The sequence below is a fragment of the Jaculus jaculus genome, chromosome 6 (genome assembly GCF_020740685.1).
Source record: "Jaculus jaculus isolate mJacJac1 chromosome 6, mJacJac1.mat.Y.cur, whole genome shotgun sequence".
Classification (NCBI taxonomy): Eukaryota; Metazoa; Chordata; class Mammalia; order Rodentia; family Dipodidae; genus Jaculus; species Jaculus jaculus.
The window spans coordinates 129,296,867-129,320,381 of NC_059107.1; the positions used below are offsets into that span (position 1 = coordinate 129,296,867).

Below are 23,515 nucleotides of genomic sequence, written 5' to 3' on the forward strand. Positions count from 1 at the left end.
ACAGACTCATTCTTGGGTAGGACCTAGTTTGACCCCATAGTTTAACTGTGGGAGAAGTCCCATAGTCCTAGCATGTCCAACATCTTGTAGTTCTTTTGCAATTTAGGGTTCATCTTCACAGCTTCATGCATCACCCTATCTACGTAAGGATTGCAACCCTGCTATGCTCTGCCTGGCCTCAGTGGTGTTCTAGAACCAGGTGAAATATGCCATGACGACTCCCTTCATCTTGCACTCATCATGCCTCTCCAACCAGTATTATGTCAATATTGCATATATGTTCTACAGCCTGCTCAGAAAGGGGTTGCATGCTTATCTGGGATCACAGAACCCCTTCAGTATTTCCCCTTTATTTTCCCTTTTCTGTCCAAAAGTGTTCATATTCTTAGGAGCTAGACAATTGAATTGGTTGGATCTTACCATAAGGGCATCTTTCCTATTGTCCCAGTGCAGTGAAGTGGATTCATCTATAATGGTGCTAATCTCCGTAACAGCATTATAGGTTGTTGTCTCCTTGATCATGTTTCTTTCCTTGCAAAATTCACATTTTTTTTTTTGCTCTGCATTTTGCTCTTTCATGATAGATATGAATAAGCACAGCTATGAAAATTTATTCTGACTTGAAATTTCCCCCACCAAACAAATTGGACCATGACTTTTAAATTAGGCCATCTAAGTTCTTAGGACATGAGCAGGGGCAGATGAAGCCAGATTCACTGATAGAATATTACATGACCTTTCTCTAGCCCATTTCCCAATAAAATTATAATTGCTTTATGAAACCTCATGAGTTAAGGCTCTATAATTCATATTTTTTTCAGGACTTCTAGCTTTTTAGGCTTCTAACAGAATGGCCCATTCAGCTGTTATCACAATATTGTAAAACTTATCTAGTCCAAATTTACACATTCCTTCTGCAACCAATTCCAAAAGGCTAAAATCAACATGCTGAGTTTCATCACAGCAATGGCCCCACTACTCAGTATCAATTTTCTGTATCAGTTAACGTTCTCTCTATGATGAACAAATACCTGACCAGAATCAAGGTAAGGAATGAAAGAGTTCATTTAGCTTATGATTCAGGAGGGTGCCTTGTCGTTGGGAAGGCATGGCAAGCTGAAGTGGGAACAGAGCTGGTAACACTGAGTTTGTAATCAGGAAGCAAAGAATGAATGAAAACTGAGTGGGGGTAAAAACAGCCCTCAAGATCTGCTCTCAGTGGCCTATTTACTCTGGCAAGGGCCCACCACCTAAAGGTTCCACAGCCTTCACAAAGAGTACCACTTTGGGAGGCAGCAAGTGTTCAAACCCATGAGCCTATTGGTGTTATTTTTCATTCAAACTACCAGTAATTATGATGATACATTGTGAATTACAAGACAGTCACACATCGGAAGGACAGTAAAAGAAAAGGGCACAGTAAATAGCTTTCATAACAAGACACCCAGCTTGGAGAGGCAATGGACAAGGTGACCATCGTACATGCACTACTCTTCTGATTGGATGAGCAACACTGGTGCCCTCCCTAGTTGAGCCAAGAGGACAAGAACAGAGAACAGTGGTCCCTACTGAAATGCTTATGAGAACAACTAGTTTCAGCAAAGATTAGCCCTGTCTCTTTCTAGTTCTGAAAGTAAGTCCTATGAAAGTCACCTAGGCAAGGCAGCTCAGTGACAAGTCCCCCTCTCTCAAGATCCCTTCTGTATTTGGGAATATTGATTTTACTTAATAACCAGCTTCTACTCACCACTTGTCTTCTTCCTTATTCCTTCTGACATGTGGCATCAAACCTGAAAGCCACTTAGACTCTGCATTAAGGGATCAGGGCAAAGAAAGTCCCTTCTTTTACCTATAAATTTTCTTTACTACAGAAATCCGCTGTCAATTTTTCCAAGTTAATTATAAAGTTGTAACAACAGAAGCAGGAAGAACCAACAAAATTGTGTTGGTAATTTGTAAAGATTAGGGACAAAGTGTGTTTGGACTTAGATTGGGATATTGAAAATTTTGTTTCCATTTACCTAAATCTCTACGGTCTGTGTTATGCCCATTTAGAATATTAGACAGTGTACATGAGTATGGGTTAGACTATGCCTTTATCTACCTGTATGACTAGAAAATGGTCTTTAATTGAAAAGAACAAAATCAATTAGGCTTAAAAGACTTTGACATTTTTATTTGTTTAGATGAATCAGACAGGCAACTCTGAACCAGAGAGTCATCTAGAGAAATAAAAGTAAACCCACAATTCATCTTAAACACTCATCTGTTGAAAGCACATGATTCCAGGGGGGATTTTCTTCTTCAGTGGTTTTATTTTACTAAAGCGGACACTTCTAGTCATGGAGGAAAAGAGTTGTCCATAAAACTGAACTAACTCTTAAAAGGATCACCAAACATTTAGATACTATGGTTGAAAAGAATGATAAAAGATTAAAATATATATAACATAATAGCTAAAAAGTAATATATTAGTTTGTTTTCTGCCGTCATGAATTGTGTCTTGGAAGAATACTGAGTCCTTTCCTTCCCAAATGTGCATTTCATAAGTATCACAAACATGCTACTGAGGAATATTGAGCTGAAGCTAGGAAGAATACATACATGAGAAGAAAGTTGGTTTTCCAAATTGGAAAGCTTTGCTTTGACTAGGTCACAAAACATAATCTATATCACAAAATAAGACATAATATGACAGAAAGAGAGAGAGAGAAGGCGGTCAAGATAAGACAGATGACAGGTTCCAGGAATAGAAACAACACAGTCCAAGTAGTATCTATTTTAGGATAAAATATCCACCAGCCCATGAAATTGCTAATGAGAGTAGGAAGCTTCTAGAGATCCAGGAAGACATCCCATGCAAATAGAGAACCATCTATAAATTAAACAAGATGTTTATAGAAATGGTTTCTAATTGTCAGTTATTTGATTATCTCTTTTGATTGTTTTGAGCAATTGCTGAGCAAATGTTCACCAAATGGTAGTTGAAACTGAATTCAAATATTCAGGTAAGTCACACCCTCCAATGTCATGATCTGTTTGCAAATTCCACACAAAAGATCCTCAAATCATGATGCCTAGCTTCCTTATTATTCTATGAAAGTTAGGGTTTCAGGCTGAAAGGTTTTAGAATAAAAATAGTTCATTCATCTCTATAGAAATGTACCTAAAATTCTGCATGAAAGATATAATTTGAGTAAGTTTTAGGATTTTCAAAGTACAGATAGTGGGCTGTAAATGTGGCTCAATGGTTAAAGACACTTGCTGATAAAGTGTTCCAGCCTGAGGTTAGCTTTACAACATTCATGTAAAGCTAAGTACACTAAAGATTGTAGGGATTTCATATGCAGTGGCAGGAATCCCATTCATTCACTCATTCTCTCTTTTCTTTTTTAAACAAATAAATGAAAATATTTAAAATATAATGTCAATATGTATTTAAGTGTTTTTAGCTCTAATTTCCAATTTTTATATATTCTAATTACCTATTCTCAAAGGCCTACAATTACAAATCTCAATGTTGGTAGTCCTTGATTTGGTCAATATGTCTCAAGTTATAGATACAGGTAATTATTACTTGTGATGTCTAAATATATTTGGTTACATTTTTTCTCTGAGATCTTTCTTAGCCTATACCTTTGAAAATTTCCCAGTAACTGTGAACTTGAGAGCACTTTCTAAAATCTTTTCTTTGGTCATTTTTGGTTTGTTATTATGTTTTTATTTATTTGTTTTATTTACTTATTTGCATAAGAGAGAGATCAAACTCCTTTAACCACTTAGACATCTCCTTAGTCCCTATAGGATATTTTGTAATGTAATTAGTCACAGTTAACCTAATCCTATAGCAAATCCTTTAACAGCCTTTCTATAACATCAATGTATTAGAATTTAAAAGAAGGGCTAACACATTTTAAAAATACCAATTAGAAATCAGATAAGATTTGTCCACATAATAATTTTAACAAAAAATTATATATTTTTTACCCCAAAAGATATTGAGTATATAGAATTTATTTGATTTTGAATTATTTTATGTTGGTTAATACTTATCTAAAAGATTTCTCATATTCACAAATAATATAGGTTTCAAATGAATACAATATTTCTTCTCTCTGTTTTAATTAATTAGGAATAAATTTTACAAACATGTCTATGAGCGTTCCATACTGAAGAAATCACCAGAGGAAAATAAGAATCATACTTCTTTTTGTTTTAATATTCTACTGTTATCACACATTTTAAAACATTGCATTTTAGGTTTTATAATTTAAAAAGCAGATAAAAACTAATTTAAATATTATGCAAAATGTATAATTGCTTGAATACATCAAAGTAGCTTCAAAAGAATTCTATTACAAAAATGCTTTGATAGGAAAAAGTTAGCACAGTCCTGAGAACAAGTGAAAATAAAAGGCTTTTAAGCTTCTATTGCACCCCCTAATGGTAGGAAAGATCCTAGCCATGTTTTATGTTTACTTAACTATACTTCTGCTTGGTGATTATTGTTCAGTATCTGTGCTTAATGCAAGGCTCACAACAAACTAAAAGGAATAAAAACATAAGCTATTGTTTAATTCCTGAGCATTAAATCTCTCTCTCTCAAGTAAATAAATCAAGTAAAAAAAATGCATTTGAACAGTTTTCACTTGAGAACAATAAGATGGACAGAATTTCACTGCAGTTTTTAGCTAGTGAATTACCTGAACACTGGCAGAAATGTGACTTTGGTAGCTCGTTGTTATATAGGATTTTTTTTTTCCTTTCTGAAAGCATAGTCTCATATTTACAGTAACAATGAGGTTATTCCTGGGGAAGAGAGTTGATCCAATGCTACAAAACAGTGAGAAGGGGATTTGGAAGAACACGGGAGTGGGAGATACAGCGTCAGTAATGAATTCAGGATGGGCTAAACAACACAATAAAAAAATGTGGGGAAAACCGATCCTTAAACAGCAATTATGTTTTCAAATACTTTACAATTATATTTTATAAACATGGAACAAATCAACCAAAACTAAGCATATATCCTTTTCTCTTCTAGTATGCATTAGGTAAAAGCAGCATTAATTCTGAAACAAGAAAACATTTACTTAGAATTTTGGGTTATCAGAAAAAAAGACTCCTCATCTTTTAGGTATCCAAGCTGGATGTTTCACATATTTATTAAAAATAACAGCTCACATGTTTCTCCAAATGAAAACAGCAAGCCCCTGGGGGATATAAGTGAAAGTGGGGGAAAGAGGGACACTGGAGATTCTTTTCCAGCATGCTGAAAATGACAGTACTTTTACACAACTTTCTGTGAGTCAGAAACCCTGAACAACAGCGACATTTAGGGAAGCTCTTCACCTTCACTCAAAGATCAGAAGTGGGGGAGGAGGTGAGGGACAAAAGAATAGGAGAGGAGGAAGTGGAGAAAGGAGGGGGATAGAGAGAGGATGGCGGGGCACATCCTGCAAAGATAATCCCTCTACAGTTATGACATCATCTCCCTGCTTATACACACACACACACACATACACAAACACACACACATACACACACACATATCTATATATATATACATATATTCAGGGAATGGCCAGAGCATCTCTCATAGTTCACTCACTTTCAAAGCCAGCTGAAGGCAAGAGAAAGCATTGGAGAGCTCCCTTCCTGTCTTTCAGACTTTTGTGGATTTGCTTGCTAGAAGGCTGAAAGATGATGGCTGGGATGAAAATCCAAGTGGTGTGCACGATGCTGCTGGCTCTCAGCTCCTGGAGTCTGTGCTCAGGTAAGCCCAGCTGCACTTCACCACTCCCTGAAGTGATTTCTTTCACAGTGTGTTGCTACTTAGTTTAATGAAGCCAGGGAGGATTTCTACTTCTTACTGCCTTTTAGTAACAGAAACTGTGAATATTGTCTTTCTCTCTGATTATGCAAACTAAACAATTTGCTTTCCATTTTAAATCTGCAAAGTAATAAAAGAGGTTTCAATGGAACACTGCATGTCTCTCTTTGGAATATAACTACCGGAGTAAGAAAACCAAGATAGAAGTTTGAATTATGCTTGGCATCATTGAATGAGAACAGAGCCTGTCAGCATGTAAACTCATCCTTAGATAAAATATTATATTTTAGATAGGTGTAAACTCATTATTATAATTCATTCTATGCAAAATTCTGTACTCAGAACCCTGGTCATTTTCAGAAATAGTAATGGCTTCTCACTGAAATACCCTTAGGATTGTTCTCAAATTACTTTTCTAAAACTCCCTTTCTCTCTCTCTCTCCATATATTTACATATATTAGAATAGAGGAAATAAAATTTATGAATTAACAAATGAAATACTTTTTACCAAAAATTATTTATAAGAAAACCCAAAACATCCGGCTATTTTTTCAAAGTTCTTTTATAGTCTTTCAAGGTGATAGCAATTAGATTAATATAGTTTTCTGCGTTTGGGTACAGAATTTAAATTTGCATAAACTACAAACTATTTGTAAAAATAGCACTCTTCTATTAACGGGAACATTTAGCTTTATAGTGCTTTTGATAATACTTAAAGATAAGATATATATTATCAAATATCTATCAACTTGCCTTGAAAATAAAAATTAAAGTTAAAATAAACATAAAACATTGTAATGACTGCAATACAGTTTAATTAATATATGAAAAATATGAGCAATCACATAAAAGTGGAAAAGCTTTTGGGATAAAGCATCAAAAATAATTTAACATGCTTGAATAGTTTTTATTCCTCATAAACATTACATTAACAAGTAACAGGACCTAAAATGTATTTTGTGGAAAATGTTTTATTTCTTTTATTATGAAAATAGGACTCTGCAAAGCTTGTATGAGAAAAATTCAAAATTTTCTTTAAAATTATAATTTCATCTGGCAGTTACAAAAGGTTAGACATAAATTTAGAGCATATCCTGTGGGATATTGATTAAACACTGTGGGTATGAGCATTTGAAACTATTTCCTTTGGTAAGTACAACTTATGGGGATTTTGTGCACATTGTTTATAAATGACTAACAGAATTTGTCACCCTTTTTGAAAAACAAACCTAACAAACAGAGCAACAGGGTCTCTGGTGTATTTAGTTCTTCGATGCAGTTTATCAGATTGTTGCTCCAACTATGATACCAATTTTTAATAAGTGCAGAGTGAAAGGAAGAGGCCAACTTTCAGCTTCAATGTTGCAAGACAAGAGAATGATTATAAATAATGACCAGTGGTATGTTTGTGACTGGTAATATCTTCTATATTTTGTGTCTGTATAAAATACTGATTAGTAGAAAGAATATTCTAAGAAGATCCAAAATATATTTTCAATGCTACATTACATGTGATGATGGATAACATTACCTTTGCCTAAGATGTTCCCTTGCTTGCTTATGACAAACTTACAAAGTACATACCATTCAAATTCTTATTTAAAATAATAACCAATTCTCTCTAGAGTGTTTTATAAAATAGCATCTCAAGTGAAACAGACCTACGAAATCAGTTTATTCCAAAATTACCAGTGAACAACTTACTGTGATTTTTGTCTTGGAAAAAAAAAATCTATCATACTCATAAGTTCATTATGTTCTTTGTTTAATATCAGCATGCATGTTCTTATGAGTAAACTACTGCTTATAAAATAACTTAGAGTACCACATTTGATGAAGCTTATACTAGACAATATGCTTAATATCTTACTGAGATTGAAGCATTAAGCAATTCCCAGTTATAATTACATTTCTTAGCAAATAATCATGCTTATTATCTTAGAAGTGCTTCTAGTAGTCTAGCTGTCAGTATAAGTTTAAGCAGCAATTTGTTTCCTTCTGAACATCATTTTAAAGAAAACACTAAGGCAAGATACTCTTTAAATCTATATTTTAAATTAATCTAAAATATGTAGGTGACAATATAATTATGTGTGATTACACAGTAAACATGTGGTATTGATTTTATTCAGATTCAGAAGAGGAAATGAAAGCATTAGAAGCAGATTTATTGACCAACATGCATGCATCAAAGGTAATGTTTTCTTTTTCTTTTCCTTAACAAAGAGTTGAAGGACATATGCATTTCCACTATAAATATAGTGCAAATTTTCATAAAGTAATACTACAGAGATAATCATTTTCCTTAAGATTGAGCAGCCCTTTAGAAGTTATTCTGGTTTCCTAAATAAGTACAAGTGGTGGCAACTTGTGTGATGAAAATATGGTAGAGAAGAAAAAACAATAAGACAAGCAAACAAAAGATTTGTGATCTAGCCCTAATACTGTAATTTTTATCAGTTTGATCATAAGCCGTTGTGTTGGTTAACATGACTCAGCTTTGGCTTGCCGAATTTTTAAATGCTGAGGTTACAATTTATGATATGGAAATTTATATTTTGTCCAAATGGTTTTAAAATTCTATTCTACTGTATGGAAGAGTTTTAAGTTTTTACTCTAACAGCAGTGTTGGTTGCATCTGATCAATATGTACTTAAGTCAAGTAAAAGGTTGAATCCTGAGTCATATTAAGTCATTTCTTTAGCTCTTGAGAGCAATTTTCTAGTTACCAACTTCAACCTAGGAATTCAACTCTTAGAATATGTCTAATCACCAAACTATCCACCAAATTTGTTGACTCATATGTAGCCAATCATTGTGCATCTAAATATATGGTCATAACAAAAGTTTCCAATGAAAAGATGTCTTTTGCAATGATTTCAAGTGAGGTCATCAAGTGATTTCAAGTGTGGTGGCAGCACTGGGGAGGCAGAGTTATGAGGATCATCATGAGTTAGAGGCCACCCCAAGACTACGTAGTTAATTCCAGGTCAGCCTGGGCCAGAGTGAGACCTTACCTCGAAAAACAAACAAACAACAAAAAAAAAAAAAAAAAAAAAACATGTCTGTAGCAAGATTTGGGATCAACAAGTCTATAATTGGTTAGAACACATGGCTGAATTCTGAAGGCAGAACTTTTTCCTTCTCTGAGCTCTCTTGCTTAATTGGATAGGTATGTTCTAGGTTCAATAGTCTATAGGATATAAGGAAGATTATGTTAAATTTGGCAGTGAGTGTGAAGGAAAAAACATACATTGTATGTGTGAGAGAGAATACATGATATTATCATTTTAAAGCGTGAATATGTTCAGGTAAAAATTAAGCACATATTTAATTTTATGATGATCCAGATCTATAAAACTTGACTGAATTGAAATGAGACAGTGCTATTATTTTGCAAAGCTCACATCAGAAATATTCTCTTTGTACATCTACTTTCTATGTGTAACCATCAAAGCTTAAAGATAATTTTATCATCCTAGTAAAAACAGATTTTGTAGTATGTTGTCTAAGTAACAATTACTACAATTTGTTTAAGAAAAAAGATATAATTGAAATTATTAGTCTCTTAATAGTCAACATTAATATTACTTAGGAAATAGATTATATTAAAGATACCCTTGGCATTTTGGTATAAGTTTTATTTCTATAATCATAAATGTACAGTTATGTTGACACATCATTAATCAATAATCTCTAAAGTGTGACCTACTTTGGGCTACTGTCATTTCTAGAAAATGTGAGCACTGTGATTTCTCTCAAGGCAAAGTTCAAAGTAAATGGAAATATAGTATGAGGAATGGTTTCATCTATTTCTGTCAAAAAGTATAGATAATATACTGCAAAAGTATAGACCAAATAAATTATCTTTGTTTGATTCACTCTAAAACAGACTAAGGGAAAAAAAAAAAGTTGAGTGGTATTGCCTCATTTTAATCAATAAAGGTAAGATACAATCAAAGATAAGTAGGTACTCAGAAATGAAATTGCTCCAATTTTACTGCCAAAATGGGAGAAAAAACTCATTCCCTTTTGTATAAAATTACTTTATCATTCATCTCTCTGCCATTCAATCATTTTGGTGTGAATATTGTTCAATACAACTGAAAACTCTAGATTATATGACCATTTTAAACAAATGCTGAATTAAAAACTTTAATGAGAATAGTATTTGATGCTATTTTTGCAACACCATTATTTAAATCTCCAGAAAGCTCCTTTCTCTTTCTTCATTATGCATGAAGCACACAATAAATTTGTATTTTAGAATAAAGTTGTTTAGACATTGAAATACTATTGGTGAAATACATGTGAAGTATAATATCAGTTCAAGAAAAATCCTAATAGCTACAAAGAAATGGCAAGCAGAAAATATTTTCTTGTTCTTATAATGTAATTCTCTTTATTATTACTGCCAGTGTGTAGGCTTATTAATTGAGAAAGAGAATTGAGAATTGTGAGGTGGCTCAGCAGGTAAAAGAGTTTGATACTAGCATGAGGGCCTATGAAAACCTGAGTTCAATTACCCAGGACCTACTTAAACAGCTGGGTGTGGCCTCATGTGTATAACCACAGTTTGGTGGGAAACAAAGACCAGAGAATCATACAGGCTCAGGAATACTGTACCTCCATGTTCAGAAAGTGATTCTATCTTAAGAAACTGGCTAGATGAGTAACAGAGAAAGGACACCCAACCAAGTCTTCTCACTTCCACATGCCTGAGTACATCTACACATATACATCTGTGCTGTATACCCCACACACATATACATACGACCACTACCATACACACTACATATACCACACCACCGCTATCACCATACACACTACACACACACACCACCACCACACCTCCCACCAGCACCCACACCATATACTTTACATCACACATACATGTATGCACACATACATGCACACACACACACATACAGAGAAAGAAAATATGGTGCAGCATGATTACTTCAGAAGCTCACTGAATATTATATTTTTCTATAATGAAAATCTAAACTTTCCATATGGTACAGGTTCAAGGGATGATTGTGAGCAAACAGTTTGAATATGTTAGTGCCTCTCAAATTTTCTATTCAAATGAAAAAACTGCAGAGTTTCATGACACCTTTTCATAATTTTTGTAATTATCTTCAGTTTGATGAAGCCCTTGAAGTCATCACCTACTACATTTATATGAACCCAGGAATTACATGTAGTGAGTGTTAATCACATCTCTTAGATCTTATCTAATAAAGGAAACACATATGAAAGAGACCATACTCAGATTTATAAATGTAGACCTTTATAGTTTGAACCTTATGAGAGCAGATGTTCCAATGCTTACGTCCTCTGATGCTCTGTGATCGAGGTGCTCTTCACACTGTGCCCCTCTAGGGCAAGGCCAATGTGACAGCAGTTGTGTTGAAGTACAGATTATTTTACTGACAGAAGAAAGAAGACAATGAACCCTGTCAACTCAACTCCTTTCCCTTAATCTACTTTATAAATAAAGTCAAATAAGTGTGGGTAGCAAATTCTATTTCAGAACCTTGGAGTAAACCTAAGGAAGTGAAGGATCTCTACAATTAAAACTTTAAAGCACTCATGAGAAAAATGGAGACATCCCTTGTTCTTGGGTTGTTATTCTATTATTGACTTGGCTGCTAATCTCTCACTTCATACATCATAGAATATTTGCATATGACAGTGAAGGGGACACATAAATTCAAAATACACCTATAGTTCCTTTAAAGCTATTTACTTACCAAAGGAAATCTCATTCAAAATGATTGAGGAAAGAACTAGTGTTCTAAGGACCTAACTTTAGGAAAACACTCAAATAGAAAATCTCTCAAGAACATTCCAACTGTAAAATGATAAGTGCCATATTAACTGGAAAGACATGTGATATTGCTACTAAGAAACAGACTATGATTTCTCTAAAATATTTAATCAATGTAGAATATTCATACACTAGCTGGAAAAAGAGTGCAATAGAACGAATTTAAGGTGTTGAAAATGCTACAGGGATTAACTTTGTGCTCATTAGATTCAAATGTCCATAGGGTAGGAGTTTAATCAAAAGATGTATACTTTTATAACATTACCATATATTCAAACAGCTATGACCACATTGCATCCATCTGCCCCGTCAGTGTACTTATTCCTTCATAGAGTATTCCAAGTTGTCGGTAGGGTACCAAGCTGAAGATCATTCAAGATAATTCAGTTTACATTTAAAATATATATATTTTATTTTTATTTATTTATTTATTTGACAGAGAAAGAGCGAGGGAGGGAGAGAGGAGAGAACAAGTGAGTGAGAGAGAGAGAATTGGTGTGCCAAGGCCTCCAGCCACTGAAAATGAACTCCAGACCCATGTGCCCCCTTGTGCATCTGATTAATGTGGATCCTGGGGAATCTAACCTGGGTGGTCCTTTGGCTTTGCAGGCAAATGCCTTAACTGCTAAGCCATCCCACCAGGGCATACATTTCTTTGATGAGTGTTTCTCTGATTTTCTCTCAGCACTCCTTCTCTAAGGTTCATAGATTTCTTTTTTTTGTTTTTTTTTTTTTTTTTGTTTTGTTTTTTAATTTTTTTTTAATTTATTTGAGAGCGACAGACAGAGAGAAAGACAGATAGAGGGAGAGGGAGAGGGAGAGAATGGGCGCGTCAGGGCTTCCAGCCGCTGCAAACGAACTCCAGACACGTGCGCCCCCTTGTGCATCTGGCTAACGTGGGACCTGGGGAACCGAGCCTCGAGCCGGGGTCCTTAGGCTTCACAGGCAAGCGCTTAACCGCTAAGCCATCTCTCCAGCCCAGGTTCATAGTTTTAATAGTTTCGTATTTGCATAGTCACCTTTCACTTTTTGAACAACTCCACTTGTTAAGGATAACAATGAACATTTTTTTGATAGTTGTTTTACTTGTTTGTTTTTCCCAGGTTGGCCTTCAACACTCAGCCTACTGCCTCAGCCTCTGAGCGCTGGACCATGGGCATGCAGTGTGTGACAGATAGTTTTTTTTTTTTTTTTTTTTTTTTTTTTTTTTGCAGCGTTTGCTTTTGATTGTGACTCTTGTTTATATAAATGTAAAGCATCTGAAAAATCTAGTAAAGATACTTTTAAGATGTACAAAAAATTTAAAACATTTATGTACAAAATTCTCTTGTTATGGGTTCTACTATAGTTGTTTGCTTAGTGGCATATTCCAGGTATACAGAAATATTCTGTGTTTCCATAGTAATTTATCTTTCTTCATATTTATCACATCTCTATGTTGTTTGATGGTTACAGGTCATAAAACATTAAAACTAGATCAATGTTTACATTTCCTCATCACTAGCTGACCAAAAGTATTTGCAATATAATTTTGCTAATGACACACAATAATATATATTTTGAATCACTTTTTAAATATTTCTTCTGTTGGGTTTTTCATTACTTTTGTTTTGTTTTGTTTTTTGAGGTAGGGTCTCACTCTATCTGAGGCTGACCTGTAATTCACTACAAAGTCGTAGGGTGGCCTCAAACTGATGGTGATCCTCCTACCTCTGCCTCCTTAATGCTGGGATTAAAGGTGTGCATCATCATGCCAAGCTTTCCTTATTATTTCTTTAAGTTATCCTCTAAATTGCTACAGCTCTAATGTGCATTTTAGTATTTGATAAAGACCCTATTTATTTGTTTTTATGTTTTTATAACTTTCAAAAGTTGTTCTTATATATTAATACTTCTAAAATAACATTATAATAATTTCCCATATCCTCTTTGGAAAATTCTTGCTTTTACACATTTTTTTTCTAAATACAACACTTTTTTTTTTTAATTCTATTATGTTTGGAGGTCCATTCTTATAAAATTTTCAACCCGATTGATTGACATTGAACTTTGTCAACATGTATTTGTGGTTATTTAAATCATTTTTCTTTATTTTCTTTAGGAAAACAAATATGCTTTACTTCATCTCCTCCCTTTAAAGTTCTGTTAACTTTTTTGAAGAAGAGACTTTTAAATGTTTTTACTTATTTATTTGCGGGTGGGGGGAGGGAAAATGCCATGTAAGGGTTTCTAGTCACTGCAAAAGGACTCCTGTTACATGAACCACTGTGTGCATCTGCCCTTATCTGGGTAGTGGATATTAAATTTGGGTTGTTAGGTTTTAATTTTTGCTACTTAATTTTCAGTTACATTCTCCTGGCTCTCTAAGTTTTTCTCACTGATGATTGTTAACATGTTAAAACATTGTTAATTATGGTTTGAGATTAAATTTTATTAGAATAGAAGGATACTCCATAAAATATTAAAATTTGAAGCTAAATCAATTGGTCAGCTGTCACACTGCAAATGGCAACCATTAATGTGTAAACTCTTCAGCGTCCTCACGTGTGTGAAATTGTCCAAATGTATTAGTATTGTATTATCTCCTGCCTTATCAGATATTAAGCTGAAGCATGATCAAAAGAGAATGAATTGTAATGGTTGAGATTTTATTTTTATTTGTGATATATATTTGTTTATATACTTCTATGATTTTTAATTTGTCTTTTGATGTCCTATGTGTGTATATATTATATGTGTATATTTAATTTTATTACAATAAACAGATGATGTATGTATTGGTGGTACTATACACTATTAATATGAAATTCATGAATTAACAAACTACATCTATTAGCTGAACATAACAATTAGAACCATAACATAATGACTTAGTACTGTGGGAATGTATTTCTTACTCCTCTAACACAGTTTTAATTTCAAAATCTTTTTTGAATATTTCAGATCAATAAAGCAAGTGTTTCCTCCTGGAAAATGACCTTACTAAATGTTTGCAGTTTCATAAATAATCTGAATAGCCCAGTGGAGGAAACAGGAGAGGTTCAGGAAGAACTCATTACCAGAAGGAAGGTTCCTATGGTCTTAGATGGCTTTACCTTAGAAGCAATGCTGACCATATTCCAGCTCCAGAAAATCTGCCACAGCAGGGCCTTTCAACATTGGGAGGTATGACACAAACAAAATATGAGCATGATTATTAACTTACTATTTACCTCTCACTTGTATTGATTTTTATATCCTGATCATATTATAGCAGCAAGACATACATTGGAGAAGAATAAACTGTGTCTTGAAGCCAACATCCCCCCATAACTTCAAAGTGTTCATCAAACATTTGAAGTTTTTCAAAATATTTTTTCTTAATCTTAAAAAAGTCTTAAAACAGATTTGAAACATGTACTTTTGTTGTGTGTAAACAGATATCATGCATAGGGATTTTTTTATTAGTTATGTACATACCCAGTGTGTAGGCAGAACATATTGCTACCATCCTTACCTACATCCCTGCCCTGCCTCCCCTCCAAAGTGACCCTCCTAGTTGGAGATACCAGTTTTCCCCATGGGGATTTTGAGTCATGCATTATGAGAGTAGCTATCAATTATGGGGAAGAGGCAATATTTCTGTGCCTAATGTCCCAACTTGTAGCTATAACAATTTTTCTGCCCTCTCTTCCTCAAATTTCCCTGAGCCTTGTTGGGTTCCTTTTAGGTCTACTTCAGGAAAGAGGTTTTGGGAACGTCTGTGTCTCTGGATATCTGGTTTGGTAGGAGTTAAGTATTCTCTGTGTCTATCTCCTTTACCCTTTTGCTGATTACCAGGCTCACCAAAAAAGGCAGCACTCTTGCTCATTTCCCCAATTACTCTATGATTTTTATGGGCAGTAGTAGTGGTGGGGATATAAATTAATAAATTCAAGAAACTCCACATGTTTTATAAAAGCCAAAAGTTGTGTGCACTTTTCTACCAACAAATATAAAAGCTCCAAATACAGCCTGGCAAAGTAGTGCACACTTTTAATCTCAGCAGGTGGAAGACAAAAGCAGGAGGATCACTGTGAATTATTGGGTTTCAGAGTGAGTTCCAGGTCAGTCTAAAGTGGTCTAAAGTGAAACTGTGCTCTAAAAAATAAAAAGATAAAAACGAAGCAAAAGTTCAAATAAAATAGCAATAAAAATATAAGTGTTCTATTTGTATTGTCATGTGTAAGGCAAATAAAATACATTTATTAATATAAATGAGTATATACATGCATATACATATAATTAGTTTTATTTGAAACTCACAAATTGTATTCTCTATGAATTTTGGGACTTTTGCATTTCATTAGGTAAATATCTCTAATTTACATGAAAATATATAGTAGGACTATATATCCCAATAATGAGGCCCTTTTTAGTATATGTTTTGAGATAAATACAGTTGATTTTGTGTGTTTTTGAATTCCATATACATACAACAGCAGTAGCTGTTAATTACTTTTTTTTTTAAATACACACTTTAAGAACTTTGGACATACAAGGAAAATTTTGCTATATAAAATCCAATTCTTTAAGCTGGGTGTAGTGGCACATGCTTTTAATTTCAGCACTTGGGAGGCAGAGGTAGGAAGAATACCATGAGTTTTCAGCTACCCTGTGACTACATAGCTGCCCTGGCCAGCGGGGAGTTGAACAAGGACCTGAGGAGAAGCTAACCTGAGTGAGAAAAGGCAAACAGACACAAGAAGACCATGCTAGATGTTTGTCAAGGCCTCAGAGTCTTTATTTTTTACACAGTGGTTATATAGGGGAAGAAAAAGGAGGGAATAAGCTGGCTGATGTGATTTAGGGCTTTGGAATTGTCAGGAAACCTAGAGGGGATATAATCAGGTGTTCATTTCATCTTGCCTCAATGGTTTAACATCCTGACTGTACCAGACTTCACATCCTGACCATAAACTGGCCTTTTGCAAAAGATAAGATTCTGTAAGCAGTCTGCTGACCGACTTTCCAGAAGAACCTAACAGAGAGTAATGAGTCAGCTTATGAGCAGGCCCAGGCAAAATGGAGAGGCTTTTGCTCTATGGCTCCCAACATATAGTAAATTCCAGGTCAGCCTGGACTAGAGTGTAGCTCTACCTCAAAAAACCCAAAATAAATAATTAAATAAAATCCAATTCTTTAAGGTACCCAACATTATATTGAGATCCACATACACTAGTTATAAAACTTCACCTATTTTCTCTAACACATGAAACAAGAAACCAAGATAGGAATAAAGAACTAACTTTAAAGAATCTTAACTTAAGCCTGGCATGATTGTGCACACCTTTAATCCCAGCACTTGGGAGGCAGAGGTAGAAAGATAGCTATGAGTTCAAGGCCACCTTAGTGAATTCCAGGTCAGTACTGGTTTGAGTGAAATCCTACCTTGAAAAACCAAAACAAAAACAAAAACAAAAACAAAAATTAGATTCTTTAAATTATCTTTTTATTTACTTGCTTATGTATTTCTTTAAGAAAGATTCTTGCTGAATAGCTCTGGATGGCCTGCAACTCATGGTGTAGCCCAGACTGGCCTCAAATATGTGTAATCCTCCAACTGATACCTGTGCACTTATATTATAGGTGTGCTCCCCTTGTCTAACTGATTAGCCTTTACAAGAAAAAAAAAAAAAAAGCACCTCCATAATGTAATGCACTACTAAGAATTTTTTTAAAAGTCCTTGATAAACACTTTATTATCCATTGTCTTGATATATGCTCACTCAAAGATAAATTAGAGCTTTGCAATGATGTGAAAAATGTCTAAAGTGGAAGAAGGGAAGAGTACAAGAATAATGAATGCATGAAATGAAAAAGAAAAAAAGAAATACTGTTAAAATTTCCCAATAGGAGAAAAATACATTTTTATAAGATTAAGCTCTAAGATGGCTTAATAATGTTTTCTATTTGGGGCTTATGCTAACATTGACCATGCAGAATGCCCTGCTTCCCTGTTAATATAACAAACTTGTGACTGATTGCCACAGATGTACCCTGTGGAAAAGAGCAAGCAGAACTACTAGTGTTTATTCTAACCAGTAAACCAAGAGATGCTTTCCAGATGAAAAGCCAAAAGGCTAGTTTTAATTTACTTGCTGTACTGTTCATCCTTTAATTTTAATTCTAGCTAAATGGTAGACTTTAAAAATAATGGTTAGCTCAATAAAACTTGATAATATAAATCTTAACAGGGGGAAATGTCAATTATGTGTTATTTATCCAGAAAAATAAAGACCTTCAATAAACTAATTTTAAGATAAACCAAGTGCACATAGGATTTTAACTTTTGCTATTTTGAATGTTGAGTGATTTAAAAATAAAATGATAATATCACTCTGAGCATAGTACAAGTAATTACAGACTATGCACAAAGAAACTAAAGATTAAGAAATGAGATTGCCTGACAGTAGCTGCTTTTTCTTTTTTGAAATTGAATAGCTGTGGGTTGAAATTAAATACTTGGTGATATGATGTTATGCATGAGCATTATAATTTAAATGTCAGTATTAATTATCTTGACCCCAAAGTTTAGAAGAGAACCATAATCTAAAGAGATCTCAGTCATTTAAATAAAGTTTTCACATTTGTTGATATATACAACAAGTAAGTATGGCAGAACGGTCATTCATCTCTGTATGATTGGGAAGTGGACCGTTAGAATGACTTTCAAGTTGAGTCCATAATTAACTTAACTGAACATAAAATCCAGTTAGGTTACATTTCAATGCTACATCAGATTAGAAATTATGTTTGCTGTGATGCATTTCATATCACTTTAGATTGTCCATTATAAACTCAAACATCAAAACTACATTGAGGTCTATTTGTGTGTTCCTTAAATTGGAAAGTATACAGAAATTTTGAAGAGTTTGCCTAATGAACTGTGAAGAATATTAAACATTCAGAAATAACATGTTCTCATCTCTTCTCATCCTTCCACAGCCACCTTTCCCCTAGCAAAATCATTTGTTTTGTCTTACAAGTGCATTACTACTTGGATAGCAAAGCATAGAAAATGTAGAAAAGAATATATTTTGTGCATGTAAGATTCAATTGTTTTCTCTATTTTCAGATAATTCAGGAAGATATTCTTGATAATGGCAATGACAAAAATGAGAAAGAAGAAGTCATAAAGAGAAAGATTCCTTACATCCTGAAAAGGCAGCTGTATGAGAATAAGCCCCGAAGACCCTACATACTTAAGAGAGGGTCTTATTATTACTAAGAAGACATTTCACCGACATGTCATTGTGATTTACCATCCATTAACTAGCTATTTAATTATGTTTGTTTGATAATGTGACAAAACTTGCTTATTTTGTCACACCCATAATTGTAGTCTATTGGATGTGATTTTCCTGCATTAATGTATATTGGACTAAATGTTTTCTAATAAATCCAGATCTTGAGCATGAAGTGTTATGTATAACTGGAGTAGATATTAATCATGTCATATATACAATGTTTTGTAACTTTACAAAACACATTATCAGTGTTTGAACATTTCTTAATGAAATTTTGAGATTATAACTAAGTCTAGGATACATTTCATTAGCCATATGCAAAGTAATGGCACCACTCTTATTTGATCATTTTATTTAATTGAAAGAAATACACAATGCTTTCGAAAAACTGCTTACACATTTCTCAGTTATTGGGGAAATTATTGCTGTATGGTAGGGGCATCTGGAAAAATGATTAATGAAACATAATTAACTATGTATATTTTAGAAAATGGTTTTACAGTGAATGTGCTACCTGTCCAATGAATTTGAATGGATGTTCTGTCTATCCAGTAACTATGTAGCCAATAAAAGTCAACAGCTATCCAAACCAAATGCTTCACTGCAGATTTACTTGCAGAAGAACTATTTCTAGAAGCTGAGGCATAACTCAGCTACAGAGATCTTGCTTGCAATGTCCAAGTTCAAACCTTGACACCAGAAAAATAGATGTATAATCATATCAGAAGAATTAATTTTAACTATTTTTTTTTCATTTACCACATTTTATTCCAAGACATCATAGATCTATTTCTTTTTATAACTTCATTGAGGTACTTTTGTTTCTAATATTTTTACTCATTGGGAAGGTATATTTAAGCCCAAACTGTACTTTATAAAACTCTGCCTAAATTTATTTTAAACTGATTATGGTCTCATAAGTCCCTATAGCATTTGCTATTCATTGTTTGTTTTGACACACTAGATTATTTCCCTTCATGGGACGGGATATCTCTCATAGTACTTGAGCCTCACACATCTCATCTATTAATGAATTCAGAGCTTAAGTAGATAGAAACCTTTCAAAACTCCACATTCTTTTTATGAGACAAGTCATATTCTCAGCTTAACCCTACTCAGATTGACTGTCAGCCCACAAATCTTTATAGTGTTCTCCTAAACCGCTGACTTCTAAGTCCCATCATTCCCGATATTCAGACATCCCATTGACTTCAACATTAAAACATGTCCAAGGAAGGAATTATTAAAAGCAAACTGTTCAATCATGTTTAAGTGTATGTTTTCTGAAGTCACAAATCCCAGATTAAGTTGTTCTCCACTTGTTCTCCAGCAACCTTGGGCAACTATGTCACTTGTTTCCTCATCTGAGAACCAGAGAAACCAATGAATTTAGAGAAAGATAAAATGTGCTGATTACATAGTTATTAGTAAATCAAGATTATTATCATTCCTAAAATGCATTAATAACATGCTTCCTCTGACAGTTGTCGTTTGTTCTACAGATTCTTCCATTACATACTTTCTTGGTATATTTTTATTATATTGTCAGTAGTTGTGATAGCTTGAATCTGATATCCCTTGTAAACTCATGAGTTTTCAATATTTGGTCCAAAGATGGTGACAATTTGGGAGGTAAGGACTTGTAGAGGAGGTGTGTTGTTGGGGCAGGTTTAGGAATGCTATTGTGTCCTTTCCCCTTTGCAAAGCTCCACTCATACTTGCTGCTATCTTTCACCTCCTGTGGTGAGCAGCAATCTCTAGTCTCTGCCATTCATTTCCTGCCATCACCAAGCTTCCTCTCAAAATTGTAAGCCCCAATTAGCTGCTTTTGGTCAAGTGTTTTGTCCTTGAAATGTGAAAATAACTACAACTGTAAATAGTAGTAGTAGGACCAATTTTTCTCTTCTTATTTACCTCATTAGAAAACAAAAGTTCAACATGTTTACATCCATACTTCATCAGCAAAATACTCTTTAAAGCCACTGTCTACCAAACTTTCAGCCCTCTAAGGCATTTCATTGCTCTTTCTTTGTAAGTAATTTTATACAAGTAACAAGGAACTTTTCCTCTGAACTCCATGTGGTGGTTTGAATGTAAAATGTTCCCCATAGATTCTTTGTAACACCTTATTTCCAGGCAGTGAGGCTATTTGAGAAGACTGTGAAATCTTCAAGATGAGCAGCCTTGCTGGAGGAAGTATGTCCCTGGGAGGAAGCCTCAAGGACCCCTTGTCATGATTTATTTTGATTTTCTCTCTGCTGATAAGACACTCTCTTCAGCTTTCTGCTCTACTACATGTTCCCTACCATGACAGTGAAAATCAGCAGTTTGTAAAGACAATATACGTTCTCCCCTCAAAAACTGGGAAATATCAAAACTTATACATAGCATAGATTGGTTACATGTATTAACTTAGATGATACTTAAAATAAATAGTGTGCTCTGGTGAGTACTATTGCTAATGGGTGGCTATGCATGCTTGGGGATAAATGATATATAGAAAAGCTCTGTATCTTGTTTTGAAATGAACCTGAAATTGCTATAAAAACTAAAATCAGTTTTGTAAAACTCACAATATCATTCCCTTGTATGCTGAACTAAACTCAAATTCTGTCTTAAAATGTTAGTCTCTAAAACTGTCCATTCCTTTAATTCATCTTTATTTGTGCTCCTCTGCTCCCATAAGACATGTGATTCTTTGCACATTTCTGTCTTGTTTCTGCTTGGGGACTTGGCTGTTGCTAAAACCCTTCCCCTGAAGAACCAAGAAACAAACAAACCAACAGTAATAATAATAAAAAAAAATCCACCTTTTATTGTCCAAAAACAAACAAAAAAAAACCTTTCTAAGCATGTAAAATACACAGCTAAGTTATCAACCATTATTTTAAATCTCTTCTTAGGTACTCCTGTTGTCTATCTACATATGAAATACCTTAATTAATTTCCGGCTCAAAATGTTTTTAAGACACAAAGGTATTTTAAATACTTGTCAAAAGCAATTGTCAGTCCCAAGTTAACAGTTTCTCATTTTACTTTATTTTTACTTCACACTTGAAAAAGATAACGAAAGGAAAGAAATCAGACAACGGCAGCTGTAGGTTATAGGCTGGCCCGTCACTAACATGTTGGTCATGGGGCTGTCCTTTGAAGCATCAAGAATTTCAGACCCCCTCACTGTAACCATCATGATAGAGGTATAAACAAGACAACTGCATCAACATGCCCGAATAAAAGCAAATACAAGAATACTAAAGGCTATGAAATTATAATATATCCCAACTAAATTGAGTGATTGTTATTTTCTTTCCAATTATAGCTTTTAACTCAGCTTCACCCTTCCCACTTGCAGGTTGAAGGTGACCCAACATCACATCACCTACAATAATTTTCATGATAAACGTCCTAGTGGTCCCTGTGCTGTGTGAAATGCTGGGCTTTCATTTTCAGGGTGACATTACTGGGAACTGTTGAATCCTGTGAACTCATGTTCCTGCAATGCAGTTGACACATACATTTAATATTTTAAAAAAGTTAATGGATGGATTAGAACACGGATGGCTATGGGGAACTGAATATGCGGAACAGCTAGTAAGGGGCCAATTTATCTTGGGCTACCTTAATATCTTAAATAGCTGTCTATTATCAACCTGTGTGTGCAACCTACATCCTATGACTGTTTGGTAAATCCACTTAGAAGAAACAAACAAATCCTTCACTTACACAAATGTAAAAATAAGAATGTCATCAGATAGTATCTGAAACCTACAGCAGAGATTTCCCAATTTTGCCAGAACCCACATTACCTAACAATACTATCAATGTAGTTTAAATGTTTTGATTTATGACTTTCTTCTGTTACTAAAACACATACATACATACATACATATATATATATATATATATATATATATGTGTGTGTGTGTGTGTGTGTGTGTGTGTGTGTGTGTGTGTGTGTATCATGAAACTATTACCAGATTGGAACATGGAATCTGTGGTAACCTAAATATGTGTAGCCTATCTATGGTCACTCATATTTGACTCCAGAATAAACTATCTTGAATTCCTTTTGAGGTCAGAGCTTTGCATTGATGATCCTTTAGGAAGCGGGACTCTGTGGAAAATCACCAAGTTCATGAGCTATTGGGGCATGGTACTGCTTAGTTTCTTTGTTTTCTGGACATCCCCTCAGCAGTTTGTGCTTACACAAGCTCCCTGTCACTTACCTCCACCCCCACGAGGCCCAAAACAATGAATCAACCCAATCTTTGGACTGAAATGCCCAGAGCTCTGAGCCAAAACTAACACCTGCTTAAAAAGAAGGTAATGATTCTGGCACATGTTTTTCTATTGGAATGTCAAGTTGGTTACACACCAGTCACACAATTGCTTTCACTTTCTAAAATTTCCTGATCAGATCAAAACCACTGTTCTCTGAACATCCAAATTACAAACCAAAGCTAAAAGCATATACAATGTTCCTGCTCATCTTCAAATTACTCTCATTGAAATGCAACAAGATTCTAATTCTATTTCACATGTTGTGCATATAAAATAACAAGCATAGAAACCATTTAACA

General features: G+C 34.2%; 1 protein-coding gene across 1 annotated transcript; it reads left to right on the forward strand.

Annotated features, from left to right (window-relative positions):
* The first annotated feature begins 5,405 nt into the window (after positions 1–5,405).
* Positions 5,406–21,556, forward strand: Nts (neurotensin). Its single transcript, XM_004650155.2, has 4 exons — positions 5,406–5,776; positions 7,967–8,028; positions 14,611–14,832; positions 18,764–21,556. The coding sequence occupies exons 1-4, from the start codon at positions 5,704–5,706 to the stop codon at positions 18,914–18,916; spliced, it is 510 nt and encodes a 169-aa protein (XP_004650212.1). The 5' UTR covers positions 5,406–5,703; the 3' UTR covers positions 18,917–21,556.
* The last annotated feature ends 1,959 nt before the right edge of the window (positions 21,557–23,515 follow it).